Source organism: Trachypithecus francoisi, unplaced genomic scaffold (genome assembly GCF_009764315.1).
Source record: "Trachypithecus francoisi isolate TF-2019V2 unplaced genomic scaffold, Tfra_2.0 Contig01474, whole genome shotgun sequence".
In the NCBI taxonomy this organism is placed as follows: Eukaryota; Metazoa; Chordata; class Mammalia; order Primates; family Cercopithecidae; genus Trachypithecus; species Trachypithecus francoisi.
Genome location: NW_022681435.1, coordinates 8,151,685 through 8,172,739, shown reverse-complemented (window position 1 = coordinate 8,172,739; position 21,055 = coordinate 8,151,685). Strand labels below are relative to the sequence as shown.

Here is a 21,055-nt window from a genome sequence, read left to right as displayed (position 1 = left end):
AAAGCTTAGATACCATCATGTCCCAACCTCTACAATGAATTAATGCAAGCTTACATGACTTCTTAGACTTTGCTTATTTCTCCAACTTTGTCTTCTATCCTTCCTTTTACTAGCATTATTTGCTTAAGCCTTACTAAGTCCTTCTTTGTTCCCCTAAAGCACTGTTTTGTTTGTGCACATGGGATTCTTTTACCTCTTTGCTTGTTAACTCTTACATAGTTTTCACATCTTGGATGACACTTCTATGAAACCTTCCTGCTCTGAAGACTAGGTTAGTGCCTTAATTACATGTTCCCAAAGCAAGCTGAACTTATTTTATTATACTACTTTTCATACCTTACTGTTATTGCTTGTCTGTCTCTCTCATACTGTAAGGTTTGAGGTTTGGGCCATGTCTGTTTCAATTCTGTGACCAACACAGACAGACAGACAGACACGCACACACACACACCCCTACTATACACAGAAAAAGTTGTAGTTCATGAGTGAAAAGCTTTACTTAAATAAAAATCCAATACTTCTTAGTAATAATGAGGACCTATAAGTCTGAAGCAAATTAGTCGTGCTTTTCTATTACATGCTCATAGTAGGCATAACATCTCTCTATTTAATAGGAAATGGGGTATGACCTTGTGGCTGAAAATGCACCATAAGAATTAAATGAGTTAATATACATAAAGCATTGAGAATTCTGTGTGACATATAAAAAGAGCTCAGTAATATTCCTTTCTTAAAAGTATTTTTTAATTATAATCTAAGAGTTTTAAAATTATATTTTGTCCCCTCCACTAAGAAACATAATCACAAAGTACAGGGACCACGGTTTTTGTCATCTGTGAGTTCTGTAACCCAATATAAATTAAATATATGAATTAAAAGAATACTAATGATGTAATATTTGTAATGGAGGCAGACACAGACAAAAAAAAAAAACAAAAAACAAAAAACTAGAAGCAAAAATTATTCCTTCTTTAACATAGGCAACTATGTAGCACCAAAATATTCCTCTGAGTCTGATAATGACTACAGGATAGAGAAAAAAGCACTGGGTAAGTGTTTGTAGCACACAGTAATAACATATTAGTTACGGGTTTAAGTACTTAGCTAAGATAGAACCTAGCCCATTGATGGGTAATTCCTTTTTGATTTAATTTAATTTAGTAACTAATAATTTTGTGACTTTTCTTGTGACAACTACTTTGCTATGTGTTAAGTTCATGTCAAATATAAAAATTCATATATTTGATCTACAAAAAGCAGTTTAAATAAAAACAGTAGCTCTTCCCGTTTGACACACACTAAATAGCTGAAAGATGCATTTCAAAATATAGGAGGCATACTAACCTATTGGGTTTATCAAAATGAACTGTGTTTTTACTTGATGGAGAAGAAGGTGGCATTCCTTCTCTTTCTCTCCTGGGGAATGAATTTGGAGAATTCTCTTTAGGAATAGTGGAATCAGCTTCATCTGATATTGAAAGATGGATGTCTGTGTTTTTCCCCTTGTCTGAACTATTTACATCTGGATGCTGTCCACTGCTCTCAGAGTCTTTGTGGGGCAACTGATCCAAAGAAGGCTGAACAGAGTCACAAACTGCTGGGATGGCAAAGTGTTCATTTTTGAGGAAGTCCATTTCACTGTAGAAAGAGAAATTAAGAGAAATCACCAGAGGACAACTGTATTTTTGAAAACTAGCATAAAACTCATAATGGGTTTAATGTTTTAAAAGTATATTTAAAAGTATTAGTAGCAAATGGTTGGCAAGTGATAAATCTTTTTTATGCAATATTCATTGATGCTTCATATACCTAAAAATGTAGCTATAAACTCAAGAATGAAGCATAAAAATGGCCTTAAAAACCCTGCTTTTAATTGGCACTTAAATTTCTTTTATTCATTTGCAAACTGGGGATAACTCCCTCAAACCCACAGAATTATTATAAGAACTAAACGGAATAATGAATGAGAAATATGTACAACTAATGAAGGACAAATCAAAATATCTTATTTCTTAGTGTCAAGACACAATTGATTGTAAGATCACCATATTGATTTACTAACTTGTTTTGGGAAAAAAGACCTACTACTATTTTAAATATATTAAACAATTATAAAACTTTCAGAAATATTAAAATGTGAAGCAATTATGCCTTACAACTGGAATATTGTTTCCTATATTTGCATAACTTGCCAATACCTTTAAACATCTTAAGAGGATTTTTAGGAATGATGATCAAGTACTTACCTTTTAAGTCTTCTGATTTGTTCCATCAATGACCACTTCTCACTATTTAACAAACTAATTTTATCTTCTAATTTCTGTACTAACATGGAGTTCTAAAATCAAAACAGGAGAAAAACAGAAACTCAAGATCTCACTGTATGCTTTTAGATAGTTTAAATACTTTTTGTGGACTTGACTAATTAGTTGCTATCTCTCACCTCTGCAGGCTGGGGAGTTTCAAGAGTTGGAGGAAGGTTGCTTATAATTGGTGTAAAGGCCTCTAACTCATCTTCTTCTACTCCACTGGCCACATCTACAAGATCTTTTCCAGTCACTTGATGATTTCCAAAATCTCGGTAGAGTTGCAATAAGTCTGGAGGTTTTGGAATGTTTAATCCTACATCATCCCATAATTCAAAATCCTAAAAGATAAAAAATGATAACATAAAAAAACTTTGAGGAAATTTTATCTTGCATTTTTGAAATCCATATTATTATTGCTAATACCTTGTTTTTGTTTTTGTTTTGTTTTGTTTTTTTAGACAGGGTCCTGCTGTGTCATGCAGGCTGGATTACAGTGGCACAATCATAGACAGCTCACTGTAGCCTCAAACTCCTGGGCTCAAGTGAGCCTCCCACCTCAGCCTCCCAAGTAGCTGAAACTACAAACACCCGCTACCATGCCAAACCAATTAAGAAACATTTTTTTTTGTAGAGATGAGGCCTTGCTTTGTTGCCCAGGATGGTCTCAAACACCTTGTTTTAAGCAATCCTCCCACTTTGGCCTCCCAAAGTGTTGAGATTACAGGTGTGAGCCACCACAGTCATCTTCTGTGAATATATTGAAAACCCAACATAATCATAAATTTGTTATAATATCAAAGTGTATGTTCCAAGTTAGTAAATAACATTCTTAAATTTATTTTATACTTTCCACTATCCAATATTATTCTTGTACGTTTCCTCAGCTTCTAGATAAATAGGTTTAATTGTCTTAGGTATCAAAACATTACACAATTTTTTATTATATCTCTTAAAAATATAAACTCCTGGCCGGGCGCGGTGGCTCAAGCCTGTAATCCCAGCACTTTGGGAGGCCGAGATGGGCGGATCACGAGGTCAGGAGATCGAGACCATCCTGGCTAACACGGTGAAACCCCGTCTCTACTAAAAAATACAAAAAAATTAGCCGGGCGAGGTGGCGGGCACCTGTAGTCCCAGCTACTCGGGAGGCTGAGGCAGGAGAATGGCGTGAATCTGGGAGGTGGAGCTTGCAGTGAGCTGAGATCCGGCCACTGCACTCCAGCCTGGGCGACAGAGCGAGACTCCGTCTCAAAAAAAAAAAAAAAAAAAAAAAAAAAAATATATATATATATATAAACTCCTTTTACTTTGTTTTATATTAACTTTAAGCTCATAAAACATGCTCAAATATTTGCATGACATCACAAAACATGTCTAGATTAAGGAACTCTCAGTACATAAATTGTATCTATTATTTATAGGTTATAAGTAAACTCAAAGAAATCAATTTTGTTCTTCCTTTATTACTCCAACTTAATACATTAGTGTAATCTCTAGTGGGCAAGGAAACAATTTAATTTGCATGTCTTCTTGCTATAAATGTTTGAATATAATTCATATTATTAAAAATGCTTCTGGCAATTTTCAGAATCTAAATAGCTACTCTTCAATTTGTTGTGTATTGAAACATGTTCAACAGTTTTATTAACTCTAACACAGTTTTATTAAAAGTAGAAAAAAGCATAGCAACTTAAGCATTCTATAGGCAAAGATCTTCAGAAGAGCTTTATAAAGTTGCTGAGTAATCAACTGCATGTAAATACATTGTCTCACCATTCTATCTTCCTCTACTATATCAGAATTTAGTACTAATTTGATATATTATAACCTATGAGAACCTCCATGAGAAATTGACATACTAATTTGAACATTCTAAATGTGATATTCTTATTCCTTTGATGGTTTATTTGAACAATGAGATAGCTATTATTGAGGACTAAACCTGAGGCAGATATGAGTATTACAAGTGGGGGGCTTTAGAGAAAACCACATGAAGTATGAAATTTGTATCTTTCTCCACTATCACTGTTACAAATTAATTTGAGGGAGGCTTAAACTGGTCATCTGTAGAATGGGTAAAATATTTATTACTTCTAAGCATTTTTGTGAGGATAAATTAAATGTATATAAAAGCCTTAACACAGTGCTTGGCCCACAACAAGAACTAAACAACTTTTAGCTTAAAAAAAAAAAAACTTATTAAATGAACATCACACATAATTCAAATGTCCATTTATCTATCATTCATCCAAAATTTAAGATGTATCTACCTTGAGCTTAGAACTAGAAATAATTTCTAGTGGCTCCACTATCCTTGCCAAAACTTCATACAGTCTTAGCTAAACATTCCAATTAATGTGTTGTGGTATCTCAGTGTGATTGAATTTGCATTTCTCTAATGAATACAAATGTTGAGAATCTTTTTCACGTGCTTATTTTCCATCCATATAACTTCCTTGGTGAAGCACCTGTTCAAATTTTTTGTCCATTCTTTTAAAAAATGGATTAATTTTCTATTATTAAGTGTAGAGTGTTCTTTATAAATTTTGGATATAACTCCTTTATCAGGTATGTTACTTGCAATATTTTCACCCTCTCGGTCTTCTCAATCACTTAAAAGTGGCTTCCAAAGAGCAGAAGTTATTAATTTTGATGAGAGCAAATCTGACAGAGAACATCATGCTTTTTGTGTCATATCTAATAAATCTTTTACCTATCTTCCAAGCCTGCAGTGATTTTTTTTCCTGTTTTCCTCTAGAAGCCTTACAGCTTTTTAGGATCTGTATTTAAGTATATGCTCCATTTTGAGTTAATTTTTATATATGATATGGTTTGATGTTTATTTGTTTTGGGCAAATGGTTCCATTACCATTTTTTAAAAAAAAGACTACCCTTTCTGCATGGAAGGTATTTTGCATTTTGTCAGAATTCAACAGATCATCTATGTGTAAGTCCATCTCTGGACTCTATTCTGTTTCATCAATTTATTTGTCTATATACCAGTATGACACTATCTTTACTATAATATCTTTTAAGACTTGAAGCCAGGTAGCTTAGGTCTTCCAAATTTGTTTTTCTTTATTAAAGTTGTTTTGCTGTTTCCTTTTCATATGAATTTTAGAAAAAATTCATTACTTTCCACAAAAATGCCAGTGAGAAGTGAGATTTAGATTTCACTGAAAATACAAATCAAAATTGTTACCTTGACAATGTTGGGTTTTCTGGTCCGTGAGCACAATATCTCTTCATTTAATTCTCCTTAATTTATGTCAGCATGTTAAGTAGTTTTCAGTGTAGAAGCTGTCAGATTTATTCCTACGTTATTTCCTATTTTTTAATACTATTGAACATGATATTTTAAAAATTTGATTTCCAATTGGTTGCTGCTAACATAACATACAATAGGTTTTTGTATACTTACCTTGTTTCCTACAACCTTGCTAAAATCACTTAGTTTTTGTACCTTTTTTGGAAAGTCTATAGGATTTTCTATACATGAGATCATGTCATTGGTGAATAAGGATTGTTATTTCTTCCTTTCCAAAATGTGTGCTTGAATTACTTTTTCTTGCCTTATTGCACTAGCTAGAATCTTCAGTATGACGCTGAATAGAAGTAGTGAGAATAAATGTTCTTGTTTTTGTCTTCATCTTTCATCATTAAGAATGATGTTAGTGTGGGATACTATGCAGTCATAAAAAAGGATGAATTCATGTCCTTTTCAGGGACATGGATGAAGCTGGAAATCATCATTCTCAGCAAACTATCACAAGCACAGAAAATCAAGCACTGCATGTTCTCATTCATAGGTGGGAATTGAACAATGAGATCACTTGGACACAGGGCGGGGAATATCACACACCAGGGCCTGTCGGGGCATGAGGGGCTGAGGGAGGGATAGCGTTAGGAGAAATGCCTAATGTAAATGACGAGGTGATGGGTGCAGCAAACCAACATGGCACATGTTTACCTATGTATCAAACCTGCACATTGTGCACATGTACCCTAGAACTTAAAGTACAATAATTAAAAAAAAAAGAAAAAAAAAGAATGATGTTAGTGACAGGCTTTCTATAAATGTCCTCTATCAGTTGGGGAAATGTCCCTCTATTTCTAATTTCTTTAAAATTTTAAAAGAGAATGGATATTGGATTGAGTCAAATGCCTTTTCTGCATCTTCTCAGATGATTATATTATTTTCTTTTTAATATGATGAATTACGATGACTGTTTTTTGGATATGAACTCAACCTTATATTCCTGGGATAAACCTCATTTGGTCATAATGAATTTTCCTTTTAACATTTTGTTTAATTTGATTTGCTAAAATGTTATGTATAATTTCTATATCTATATTCATAAAGGAAATGAGTCTGTAATTTTATTTGTTTGCAGTGTCTTTCTCTGGTTTTAATATCAGAAGTATGCTGGTCTCATTGAATGAGTTAGGAGATATTCCCTTACCTTTAATTTCTAGAAGAGTTTGTATTACTTCTTCCTTCAATGTTTGGTCAAATTCGCAAGTGAAGCCATCCAGACCTGGAGTTTTCTTTGTAGGATTATTTTTAACTACAGATTTTATTTATTTAATAAATATAAAGCCCTTCAAATAATCTATTTCTTCTTGAGTGTGTTTTGGCAGTTGTCTTCTTATAAGAAAAGTTGTTCATAACATTCTTTTACTATTCTTTTAATATAAGTAAAATCTGTAGTGATGTAACCTTGCTCATTGTTGATTTTGGTAATTTGTATCTTCTCTTTTTTTCTTAATCAGTTAGGCAAGACGTTTATCAATTTTACTGATCTTCTCAAAGGACTACTTGTTTGTTATTTAATTTTTCTCTATTGTTTTCTGCTGCCTGTATCCACTTGTGCTATCATCTTTATTATTTCCTTTCTTCTACTTACTTTGGGTTTCACTTGGTTTTCTTTTTTTAGTTTCTTAAGGCAGAACTTGATTTCACTGATTTGAAATGTTTTCTTTTCTTGTATAGACATTTAGTGCTATAAATTTCCCTCTAAGTGCTATTTTAGCTATATCCCACAAATTTTGATATGTTTTGTTTTCATCTTCACTCAGTTCAAAATACTTTATAATTTCCCTTTTAATTTCTTTTTTAACTCACGCGTTATTTGGAAATAACTTTGTTACTAATTGCTAGTTTAATTTCACCATCTTAAGACTTGTTTTATAACCCATAATATGGTAAGTGAACCATTTGAATTTAAAAAGAGTATGTATTCACTGTTGAAGGATGAAGTATTTTATAAATTGTAATTATGCCCAATTGGTTGATAACGTAGCACAAGTCTTCTACATCCTAAATGATTTTCTGTTGACTCGTTCTATTAATTACTGAGACAGCATTGTTGACATCTCTAATTTCTGATTTTTATTTGAGAAGGACTAATCATTTACATTTACAGTGAATACTGATAGAGCTAGGTTTTAATCTAACCATTTTATTATCTATTTTCTATATATTCCATCTATTTTTTGCTCCTCTTTTCCTCTTTTTCTGTGTTCTTTTTGACCTCTCAATGTTTCTCACATATTCAAAATCTTTCCTATTCACTGTTTAGTTGATCATTTAAAAAACACAATTAACCCAAACTATAACCATAGTATAGCATTGCATAATACTCATGTTAGTTAAATATTAGTTTAATGTCTCTTACATAGCACATGTTCAGTGATGCTACCATTGCATAAAAAATAACTAGATACTTATTGCATTTAATTTTGCCAAATATATTCTAATAACTGAGGAGAGAACTGAACTATCTTACTAAGAAAATTTCTATTTTTGCTAAAGGATCTATAGGAGATTTTACAAACCAACAGAATAATCTTGATTTAAAATCATGGCCTTCAGATTCCTACATAATAAATTTGCTGGCATTTACTTTTTTAAGGTACAAGATTCAAACCGATCCATTAGCACTAAGAAGTCAAAATATTCCATTTGAGAGATGACACTAAAATAAGACATCTTTTTTGCTTAAAAGATTTTATCAGGAAAATAATAATAATAATAAAGTTCTAAAATTGGCCCCTATTCAGAGAGACACAGCTGATTTTCTCACTCTCATTTACCATATACTCTCTTAAATACTGTCATATATTTATCTAACATCTTAATTGTTACAGTGCAATTGAGGAGGTTTATAGTTAAACTGGATTTATAAGGATACAATAACCTATACTATCAAGTATATGTCTTTAAAAAGCATATTCATATCATATTTTATGAATATATGCAAAAATGGGTGGACTATATATAGTCCCTGAGGAGTGGTAAAAAGGAATCTAGAAAGAATGAAAAGTCTTTATGTAGAAAGCAACAGGGAAAGAATAAAATCTGTAAGCTAATAGAATTAATAGACTAGGTAGGCAAGAGACTGCTGTTTCTGGTAACTAGCCTTGTAGAATTTTATATAATAACTTACAAAAAAAAAAAAAAAAAGAAACTATGTACAAGAGAAAGTGAATTATAAGTGTAAAAAAAAAATTATTGTAAAAATAAAAAGTAATTTTACCTGATCATCGTTTTCATCTGAAAAGGTTATTGATGTAAGCTTGTAGTTATTCTTCAATAAAAATTCATTGACTAAGAAGTTTAGCGCTCTCTTTTCAAGAGGTTTGATTGGCTCCTGGAAGCAAAATAAGAGGCAAACAGGAAATCATAAGTTTTCCTCCTTCAATATTTATGTTACCATTTTATGTGGAAGATAATTTTACATTTGTCTTCCATCACTCACCTGAATTTCAGGACTTGATTTGTAATTTTTTCGTTCCTGTAAAGGAACTTCATGTTCTGGTGGAAAAAAACATAAATACTATTTTACTATTTTACATTTTAAAATATCTCTGCTACTTCTACATTGTCAAAGTTGAAAAGTCTCAAAAAAGTTTTATGTACACCACCTGCGGCCTTTGTCAGGTTGGCTCGGAGGGCCTGAATGGTCTCCTTGGCTTTCCGTAGTTCAAACTCCAGGACTGGACAGGGATTTGGAATAAACACACAAAGGCATCCAACCAAGAAAAGGGAAACAAAAATTAAAAAATAAAAAGCAAGGATGGGTGTGAAAAAAAAATACAATTTGTATTGAAAACAGAAAGCATGCAATCTTTATGAAACTTGTGAACGCATGCAGCAGAGTTGATTTGCAAGCAAACTGGTGAATGTTTTCCATAGTTTTAGTAGAATTCAGGGGGTTATTATCCAATGTTCTAGCTGTCTGACAAGGAATAGCTCTATTTAAAAATAAAATCTATGGCATACTCTTGTTTAAATAAATAAAAACATTAATAATCTGGGTACTTCTGCTTTCTTCAGTCTAGGTAAGAAATGTAATGGATGTGTTCAGGTGACATAATTTTAGGGGATAAGGTAAAAATTAGATGAAGCCCAAGCAAATATTCTTAAAAAGAGAAAACTTAGGATTTTTTTTTTTTTTACAAAAGTTAACTTAAAATGCGTTGTCTAGAATAATGTTATAAATCAACGTACAGAAACGTTAGTGAATAGATCCCTTTGTTAGGATGTTGAAGGGCTATGGTTTAAATATTTAACAAATGTCATGATGCCTATATATTTTTCTACAAACAAGAGTATGTTTTCTAAAAACAAACATAGATATGTCAAACACATATCAAAAAAGTAATAAAAACCCAAAACCCAAAGGGTTTTATTTTTCATTTAGAGCCACAGGAAAGAAATAGTTTCACTTTTAATTTCTAATTAAGATAATTCTATAGCAAATGAATGTGTACATTTCTAAAAGTATAGTTTTCTAAGGATACTGAGTAGGACTAAGTAGAATTTCAAAGTTTCTGATAACTCTTCTAATACATTTGTTCATGTTAAGAGGTACTAGTGAAACTCATAATTTCTCCTATTATCACATAGTGATTATGTCATAAATATGAATATTGAGAAACATTTTAATAAGCTCTTTAAAATGTTTCATCATGAGTGAGATTTAACTATGTGTGTCTCAACTGGGGATTTTTCTTATAATGTGTAATTACTGTGCTGAAGAAAAAGCCAAGGTTAGACTTGAGAAAAAAATATATTTCCGAGAAGTAAAGCTCTGGGAAAATTAAGTGATCTTTGCCACAAATGAATATTAAGAAATTATAGTAGTTAAATCATTCTGCATAAAAACTGGAACTTAAGGTTTCATCTTAAAGATGAAATTTTTTCCTAACTGACTAATACACAGAAAAAAGATGCCAAATGAGATGTTATCAGAGCCACGGCTATAAAAATATATGGAAAAATTAGGATTCACTCAGTTTGCACATTTTCAATAAAAACAAGATGTAACTGAATCACATCTAGTACACAAAGGCCAATTATTTTGATGCACAGAATTTAACTGCAGCAACATGGAAGCACCACTAAAAATCAGATGACATTGTATGTTACTATATGTTTTTTGGTAGTCAGCAATGCTGATCTGCAAATACTTCTGTGCAACAAAGTTAAACATTTTCCTTAACATTTACACTTCCAGAAACTCTTAGAGTTGCAGCGAAGTAAGACTGGACACATTCAGTGTGTAAGGTAAGTACAGAATAGGTTTACACACAGCATGTTGGTTTACTTTTTTTTTTTTTTTTTTTTACATTTTAAAACTCTAGGCAATTGATTTTGATTTAAAAATACCTAACTGTATCTTAAATAAAATAAATACATATATCATGCTTTTGATACCACTTAAAATTTTCTAAGACATTACAGAACAATTGCAGATCAGAAGTGCCCTACGCCAGAATGATAGAAATATGGAAAAAAAAAAGAAAAAAAAAAGAAAAAAAAACTGGTTAAAACACAACTGGGAAAAAACTCAAAATGCAACTGGTGAAAGTTTAGGTGACCAAGAGTAAAACACTGAATGATTAAGGCACAGAAAGCCAGAAAAACCCATGTCAGACGGCAAGAATTTATATTTTTATGCACATCTACATATATATTGCCAAATGTCATTAGAAGTTACCAATGCTTTGAAAAGATAGTACTTATCAATATGAATTCACTCTGCTGCATGTTTCTTAATATACAATATAGACTTTAAAAGACAAAGGCATATGTTTGAATCTATAGCACATTTCTATAAAGGCATAATATGATCAAGTAATTGCAGTTACATGAGAAAGTTTCAAAAGAAAGGTTAATAGCAGTGTTACATATACAGATACATGAATGTATCTTCTTTATTAACATTAAAGCTAAAAATTAATTATCCTGTAAAGAGAGACACTGTGCCAAACAACCTTGCAAATACTTTTAAAATATTGTAATTCTTCCTAAAAATGTTTGAGGATACGTATGTTTATTAAAAATGCTGCAGGAATGAACAACCAAGAGGCTCATTCTACTAGTCCAACTCTGCTGAATACGATTTTACTAGAACTAAAGTAATAACTGCAAAGATGTAGATGTATATAAACATCACATATTATAATCTTACCAAAACAGTTAACACTTAAAAGTCAGTATAAGCAACTCTAGATTAGTTGAAACAGTTATTTCTCAAGCTGCAATGGATAATACTGTAGTATATTAGAGGTACTTGAGTGCTTAAAGGTTATACTTTCATGACTTATGAGATGTACAACTATGTGGAGACACCAAAGGTGAAATGTGAAATTTCAAAGTAGAAATTAAATATCAATACTTTGTTGTCCAACTCAATTCATCACTAATATTATCTTGAAATGCTTGCTAGACTTAGTTCTTTTTGGCTCACATTCAAAATATTGCTGTATTTTAAAAGATCTTCTCCATAACACTGGTCTGAAGAAGTAGTTTTTTATTCCCATTCTAGTTCATTATTGATGAGTTCCAATCAATAGGTCTGAGTCATCAGACTATTGACTAGCAAAGTAGATAGTCATCTACTTTGCTATGTAAAATTGTCTTCTTTCAAGTCAGAATTTTCTGGAATTTTTTCCTGACTATAAGGTGATTTGAAATAACACTTCCCCATTTTTAATACTTATTTTAGTATCCAAGAACAGTTGTAGGAAAAGAAAAAATTCTCTTTTCAGTTTTTGTAAGAATATGAGTTAGAATAAAATCCCATCCCTAAAATAATACAGAAGTCCTAAGGCAGTACTATCATCACCTCTACTAGGTTTAGAAAATTCCTCCTGCCAATTATAGACTTGAGAAACTTAGTACTGTTAGGGATGACTTAGCAATAAATAAGTGAAAGCAAGATGCAATCCCCATAGTTTGTAGATATTTGTTTTTCTATATTCAACTTGGTGGGAACAAAGTATCCTCTTTCCCACAGCATTAAAATAAAATTCTTCCCGTTATTATTCTTTCTGCTTGAGTTCTTCTATCAGTCATCTCAAAGTTGGTGTTTATCAATGTATCATCCTTAGCCATTTTCTTAATTTACACACTCCACTGGAATGACTTTCACTCTTATGGTTTTAAGTTTCACAAGTACTCTGAAGTCTCCAAAATTTAAAAAATATTTTCACAAGACAAAGACCTACCCAGTTACCTCCTGGACATGCCCACTTGAATGTCTCATAAATTACTAGTTCAATCTTATCTAAATGGATCTCATCATCTTCCTTTCAAACCTGGTTCTCCTGCAGTCTCTCCAATAATGGCACCATTATTTACCCAGTTGGCCAAATGGGAAACCTGCAGATGACTATTCACTTATTCCTCGCCCTTACTCTCACACCAATTAAATGTCTAAGCCATACTGATTCCAACCTTTAATAACTCCCTAAATAACCATTATCTAAACTGTCTCTGCAATTGTCATAGTTCAGACCTTTATGACTTAATATGTAAATTACTACAATAACCTAAAACCCTAAAGACCCTGACAAATTATGCAGAAAACCATGATTTTCTAAACTTATATGACAACAAAATTCTGTTTCTTTTTTCCCACTTCTGTTTTTCCCCTATGGAACGAACATTCTCATGAAATACACTTTTGGAAATGTTAATCTAAAGTAAAGATAAAACCCTCCTTCTCCAGCCCACAAAAATTTAATGAACATATAATCACTTGTATTTTTAGATTAAATATAACCACCCACCACAATGATGTATTCTTTTTTTCTCTCTGAGCCTATTTTAATTTCATGGTGACGAATAACAAGAAATCTATTTTCAAAATGCTATTTATCTTCTTTACAGCCTTGTTGGAGCACCTATCCTATTTTAAATCCAACAAAATTATGAAATAAGATTTAGGTATGGTTTAAATCAAGAAAATCAAAATGTACTGCTAATAGGAAGGAAAAGATTTATCTGTACCTAGGGAGAAACATCAAATTAGAAGCCAAATAGGCTTATTTAATCCTGATAAGGCTGGATATGGATGCTGCCAGGCCATTACCTAAGAAATGAGAAGGCTATTTCTAACCCAGGAGACAGGGACAGATGATCCCAGAGCAAAAATCTAAAGACCATTTTAGAATGTCTACTAGATTATGTAAGCTTCCTAAAGGCTTCATATATCTGTACTGTTGACTGATGTTCCTAGAGTAGCATAATGCTTGAACTATAGAGAAGGCACTCAGCAAATACTTGCTGAGTATGAATGGACATTCCAATACTTGTCTGAAACATTAACTGATCTTACCAGCATTCAGGAGTGTCTTTGCCTACAAATCAGAAAGCATAGTTCTAGTTCTCTAGATCTCAAAACAGAGTTAAGGTGTTAACTAGGGAAGTAATTCAGTAATAGAGATGTGAGAACAAATAAAGTAAGGGCTCTGATGCTAAAAGATAGATCTTGTGAACCTGAAACAGGAATATAGGGGGGTTCTAAAATCAACAAGGTCTCTGTTACCATTTCCAACATACTGAACTTATATCTGTATGACAGATACAGACATATTTCAGACAAATTCCTGAAGAGCAGAAACATTATCTATCTTGTATGTCTACATAGAAACCTAACACACAGTACCTAAGACATAGCAGATGCTCGGAATGCCTAAAATAAGTTAAATAATGGCTATCTTGATATTTAGAATGCAGATGTCTCTTGTTACCTTTAAGAAAACTAGAAAATTGAAGAGGTACATTGTATATGTGCTAAGTACAGTAGTTTTGTTTAATAACATAGAGAAAGGCTTTTACCTAAAATGAAAAATCACCTATATTAAACTCATTTCGGTTCAATGTCTGCTACTACTTAAATCATTTTATATAAAAACGTATACTTCATATAGAAAATAAATTGAGAAATGGAAAATAGCTAAAATAAAAAGTTTTTAAAATTTTACTTCTTTTCTAAGAAAATGGCTCTGTGAAATAGTTTCATATAAGAAAGACAAGAATATTCTATCCACATGAATATACAGATGGGTCAGAGCTACAGCCTGGTACTAAGAGATCTACTGTGGGCTCTGGAATAAAACCTCTATGTGATATATCCTGATCATGCCCCTTACTATAGGTAAGCTACTGGGTAAATTTCTCAACCTTGGTATAAGCATTAGTTTTCTAGGCTTGTAGAAACTATAAACCTAAAAATGACCTATTTTGCAGCATTCCTAACAAGACTAAATAAAATACTTTATATAAAGCACCTAGCATAGTACCTGACATGCAGTAAGTGCTTAATAAACATTTGTTCCTTTAGAGATCCCTTCCTCTTTGAAGGAATATGTGTGCAAATGTGAAAAAATAACCCGACTTTTAAATCTACGAGAAAGGTGGTAAGAATGATGCTGAAAACAAATCTAGTATCTGTCTCATAAATTAACACCTGATTAAGGGTTAGAGGACACCTTTCATTTGCCAGGTGGGTAAACAGACTCATTAGTGTGTTATCTACAAGCTCCTTCTACCCAGCATTGGTATAGGAAAAGAATACAGATGTTTGTTTTTAGATGTCTCTTCATTCTTCTTCTTTTCCCCTCATATAGTAACAGACACAGTTTATTCTGTTATCCTACAGAAGCTTATTTCAGAGTTTCTGCCAACTTGGGTAGATTTCAAATGACATATTCTAACACTTTAAGTCATAGAAGCTTCAAAATTAAATCATTGGGAGATGGAATTTACAATTAAAATAGTGGAAAGATTTGAAAAATTTGCAGCCTGTCCATGTAAAGATTGAAAAGGTATGTTCAGAGAACAAACCAAGGGTGTGGTAAGTGGCCATTTGCTAAGGATATGAGTAGAAGGAAGCCAGGTAAGACATCAAGACAATGGGAGAAAGATCTTGAAGGCATTGCAGAGCTCTTTCAGGCTGTCCCTCCTATCACAATCCCAGAGTTCTAGGCGGGTAGAGTAGTTTTGGGAGGCAGGACCAGGGTGCCCTCTGTGGTTTTACTGCTCAAAGCCGCCTCAAAACTCTGCTCCCTGCATTCTGGTGCAGTACTCCTTGGCCACTCCATCTACGGCTCCAGCAGGTCCAAGTGAGGCTTGTAGTGCAGCTCCAGAGGGTGCAAGCAGTAAGCTTTGGCAGCTTCCTTGTGGTGCTGACTCTGTAGACATGTAGACTGTATGAGCTGTGGGGCCATGGCAGCCTCCACCTAGAATTCAAAAAACGTATTGCGAAGCCTGGGGACCCAGGCAGAAACCTACTGCAGGGTCAGAGTTGCCACAGAATCTCCATCAGAGCAATGCCAAGAGGAGTTGTGGGAGTAGGGCCACTTCTGAGACCCAGAACTGTAGAGCTACCAGCTTGCAGGAGTAGCCTGGGAGAGTTGCAGGCACAAGACTTCAGCCCACGAGGAGTTAGTGAGGTTTACATGCGATTCAGTGGCAGATGAGAGGACAATTATCTTTTCCCGATTACTGGCCTTTTGACAGGCTTTTCAAGTAAAAGCAAAGAGTCACAATCTTTTTGTGAAAAGGAATTATGATTAATTGAAACTTTTAAAAAAAAGTTTCATCCACACACTCACACATTTGGTTCAGTAACAAGCCATGGTACGTGAGAACTAAAAGACTGAAAGATATTCTCTTGGGATTATATATGCTCTTCTTCCTCCTTTTCCTATTGAACACGAATCACAGCATTTATTTATATACATTTATTTATATATGAGCACAGTATAGTAATTAAAAGTTACTTTATTTCTCGAAACTTAAATAGTATATTCCATAGGTTAAAAATGTAAGGTCTGCTGTCTTATGATAGTCTCAAATTAAAAAAAAAAGGCCAAAACTATCACATATTTAATACATTTCACTCCTACTTGTGCAAATCTGGGGGTTATCCAGGTTCGCTGTCCTTTGCTCACTGTCTCTCAAAAAGCGTTTAGGTCAGACAGAGAATATCAACCTTTTTATTCTGCCTTCTAATAAAAAGTTACACAGTGAAAGAAAATGTTATGTACACAGTGAAATTTGGTCAGAGGAACTTCTACTTTCTTCTTCTCTTCTACCTATATTGACATAAATAGAGATTATACCAAACAATAATGATCATATATATATATATATATATATATATATATACACACACACTTTTTTTTTTTTTTTGAGACAGAGTCTCACTCTGTCATTCAGGCTGGAGTGCAGTGGTGTAATCTTGGCTCACTGCAACCTCCGCCTCCTGGATTCAAGCAATTCTCCTGTCTCAGCCTCCCGAGTAGCTAGGACTACAGGCACACGCTACCACGCCTGGCTAATTTTTGTATTTTTAGTAGAGACGGGTTTCACCATGTTGGTCAGGCTGGTCTTGAGCTCCTGACCTCAGCTGATCCACCCGCCTCCGCCTCCCAAAGTGCTGGGACTACAGGTGTGAACCACAGTGCCCAGCCTAATGATCATAAATTTAAGCTAAACATTTTGCATTTATTTCAGCTTCCCCCTACTTAGAAGTACTAAAATATCTAAATCAGGAAAATAATAATAAACCTCTTCAATTTTACTCAATCTAAAATATAAGTTTTAATAAGGAAATTAAAGGAAAAAACATAATTATATAGATAACTTCTAGGTAGGAGTCATTTTTTAATGTGTAACAATTTGTACAATAAAACTATACAAAACTACATACGGTCTCTAAATAAATTAAAATACCATATATTTTATAATATAAATAGCTAATACATATAACAAGTTCTATTTAATAAGTGATACAATTAGGATAAATTCATCCTAAAATTTGAATTGTTAATTTTTAGATATTACCAATGTGATTTGCCATTTTGATACAGTTGTTAATAAATGATGCTCATAACTCAACCATGATTTGACATGGAGAGCCACATTAAACTATTCTAGTGATTTCCCCATTACATGGATATTCTGCTATTATTTATATTGCTGAATCCTCTCTCAGAAAAACAATTACTTTTTTTTCTAACTCATATAACACTATCTGATATTTTAAAATATTCAATATCTCTAGTCTTGAGCAAGGAATGAAAATCATTTATTGGAATGACATTTTTAATTAGACCAAACCTAATCTTTTATGCCAAGAGGTAGCAAATAATAGTCAATCACAGACTGTTCCTGGGCTATGTATATTTGAATCCTAGCTCTGCTACTGAGTCTTATATAATTTCTCTCAGAGCCTCAAAATCCTAGGGTCAGGAACAAGATAACAATTCTATAACTCAGTGAGTTAATATAAATTTAGAACAGTGTTTAGAATGGAACAAATGTTATATAAGAATCAGCACTTATTTTTATTCATAATGACCACACGGGTTAAGCATTTGGTATATTTTAAAAAACTCGTCCCAGTAAATGGAAGAAATATTCAACAGAGTTGGTCAAGAGAGAAATCACGTTATAGGTATTCCCTGACCCCATATTTCTTTCACAGGCCCTGTGTGTCCCATGCGGCATCCCTTTTGTTCCAGAAGTACCTACCATTTTGATGGAGGTCAAAATACCCAACTGGTGTCTGTCTGCTTTCCCCATCTCTCTCAAAGCCTAAGTCTTATGAAAACTACAATTTCTGCAAGGCACTCAAGAATGACTTCAATGGCAGACAGACACAGACTTGAGGCACCAGAATGGTAGCAGATATTTACACCCAAGGAGCCAAGGCTGCTACAGGGTGAATTCCAAAGTGGACCTGGCAAATTCCAACGGGGCTTATCTGGTGTAGGCAGAACACAGGGTACAAACTGATCCGCTGAATTTCCTACAGATTCAACGGTGGTGCCTGGAAGGCAAGACTGGTATGGGAGAGAGGATGGGGGGATGGGCAGGGAGGAAGATTGAAATGAGCAACCAAGCAATTAAAAAGGATGTTGTCCTTCTTATTGGGATGGGCAGCATCCTGGAAGCCCTCACTGTATCAGTCATTAACCCTTTTTTACTGGATCATAGCAAAGTCAGAAGTTTCTGAATACATGCTGTGACAGCTGGGGAGCACTCAGGGAACTCAAGGCAAAGTTTTAGCAACAAGCACAGAAGTATTTCAACCTTTTTTTTTTAAATTTAAGAGATTAGGTGTCATTATGCTGCCCAAGCTGGTCTCAAATTCCTGGCCTAAAGCAATCCTCCTACCTCAGCTTCCCAAACAGCAAATAGCTGGGATTACAGGTGCGAACCACCATGCCTGGCTCAAAACCAATTTTTAATAATCAATAGAGTTGTATTGGTACACATATGTGACTATCAGCCCTGGTTTGGAGGATCAAAGGAATGAGGCTAAGGTCCAACTTTGTCTTGGGCCTGTCATACATGAGTTTTACAACTGTGTGGTTGTAAACTGCTGGCTCCAAGTATAATTTAGCAAATTATAGGGATACACAACCAGAAACTCAGTACCAGAAGAAGAAAAAGTTGGGGAACCCCCAAACTTGCAGTAAATTAGTAATTAGTAACATAACTTTGTATAATAACTGTATATGTTATAGTCACATACCAAATTGCAGAAGGAAAAAAAATTCCTCAAGCCATTTCATTATTTCTGGAATGTCAAAGAATCCAAATCTGTCCTTACCTGCCACTTTTTCATCTGTTTCCCTGTTACCATCATCTGAATATCTTGCAAAGTCTAAAGAATCAAGGGTACTAATGCTCCCAGCTCGATCTATAATAAAGAGAAATATAAAAAAATTAAATGTGCATTTTAATTTAATTGTTAAAATAAGGAACAGGAATTCAAATACTTATAATTATTTCCAGTTAATAAACCTGTAATTCTAAGATCTAGGAATTCTTTTAAAACAACGACAACAAAACAAGGTAAAAATGCTAACAGCAATCAAGTTACTTTAAAATAACCAAGTTTCCCTGCCCAAATCTCTGGCCAACTCCCAAACAATGCACACACAGGCAATATTGCAAGCAGCCCAGCTAAGGACAAAACAAACAAACCAAACAGAAATTTGAGCTGCCACCTAAGAGTTTACAGATTGAACAAGTGCCTACTGAAAGAATAGAATCCAGTCTTCACAGCCTAACATACACATCATCCATCACACAGTCAAAAATTACTTGATACACAAAAACCAGTAAAATGTGATCCACTCCAAGAAATAAAACAATCAACAGGGACCAACTCCTAGACGATACCAGGAGATAATGGTAAAATCAGTAGACTAACATTTTATAATAGCTAGTATAACTATGCCGTGTGAAGTAAAGGAATATATGTATACAATAAATGAAAAGAGTTAATATCTTAGCAAAAACTATGGAATGTAAAAAATGCTAATAGAAATTCTAGAACTGAAATACAAACATCTGAAATTAAAAATGCCTTGTATAGCCTAATCACAGAATGGAGATGAGAGAGGAAAGGGTCAGAAATCTCAAAGATGGATTAATGGAAAGTATTCAATCTGCAGAATACAGACAAAAAAGATTGAAAAGAAAATTGACAGGGACATGTGGAATAATAACAAAGGTCTAACATATGCAGAATTGGAGTCCACAACCAATGAGGCAAGAGATGGGATAGGTACAGGTACAAGGTCAGAGAACATCAAGGAGGATAAATAAAGAGAAGAGAAACTTAGGCACCTACTAATCAAATTGCAAAAAACCAAAAATTTAGAAAAATATTAAAAGCAGACAGAGAAAAACAGTGTTCTCATAGAGGGAAACAATGATTTGAATGACTTCTTATTCCTCATAAAAAAACCATGAAACCAAAAACATCCAGTTTGGAAAAGAACAAGCAAAACTATTACTATTCACAGATGACATGATGTTATATCTAAGAAACTCTCAGGAATCCACTAAAAAACAATTAGACCTAACAAATGAGTTTTTCAAAGTTTCAGAACATGGGACCAATGCACAGAAATCAGTCAGATTTTTATACATTAGCAATGACAATCCAAAATTAAAACGAAGACAAGTTTCATTTCCAAACACATCAAAAAAAACTTAAGAATACATTTACCGAAAACATGCAAAACTCATACAGTAAAAACTACAAAACACTATCCAAAGAAATTAAAGATGATCTAAATCAACAGAAAGACAGACCAGGCTTACAGATCAGAAGATCCATATCAGGATAGCAATATTCCACAATTAATCTTCAGATTCAATGCAATTCCTATCAAAATTCCAGCTGCCTTTTTTTTTTTTTTTTTTTTTTGCAGAAATTGAGAACTTGATGCTAAAACTCACATGGAAACAAAAAAGTCTTAGAATAGCCAAACAATCTTGAAAAGAAATAAAGATGGAGGACTGATGCTTCCTGATTTCAAACTTAAGAGTAATCAAGGCAGCACAGTTCTGGCATACAGATATAGAACAATGCAATAGAATTGAGAGTCCAGAAATAAGCCCTTACATTTATGGTCAAGTGGTT

The 21,055-nt window shown here is 33.4% G+C and overlaps 1 protein-coding gene across 7 annotated transcripts in view; it reads right to left on the bottom strand.

Annotated features, from left to right (window-relative positions):
• Nucleotides 1–21,055, bottom strand: part of RELCH (RAB11 binding and LisH domain, coiled-coil and HEAT repeat containing) — a 121,195-nt gene that overhangs the window by 77,608 nt on the left and 22,532 nt on the right. For all 7 annotated transcript variants that reach the window (XR_004443942.1, XM_033239094.1, XM_033239075.1 and 4 more), the window contains exons 2-8: nucleotides 19,229–19,318; nucleotides 9,237–9,308; nucleotides 9,071–9,126; nucleotides 8,849–8,962; nucleotides 2,444–2,647; nucleotides 2,247–2,338; nucleotides 1,345–1,638 (exon numbers count right to left, since the gene is read on the bottom strand). Coding sequence is in view for 6 of the 7 variants with exons in the window: in XM_033239094.1 (XP_033094985.1) it covers nucleotides 1,345–1,638; nucleotides 2,247–2,338; nucleotides 2,444–2,647; nucleotides 8,849–8,962; nucleotides 9,071–9,126; nucleotides 9,237–9,308; nucleotides 19,229–19,318 (922 nt within the window). In the remaining variant the exon portion in view is untranslated. The remainder of the gene's footprint in view (nucleotides 1–1,344; nucleotides 1,639–2,246; nucleotides 2,339–2,443; nucleotides 2,648–8,848; nucleotides 8,963–9,070; nucleotides 9,127–9,236; nucleotides 9,309–19,228; nucleotides 19,319–21,055) is intronic.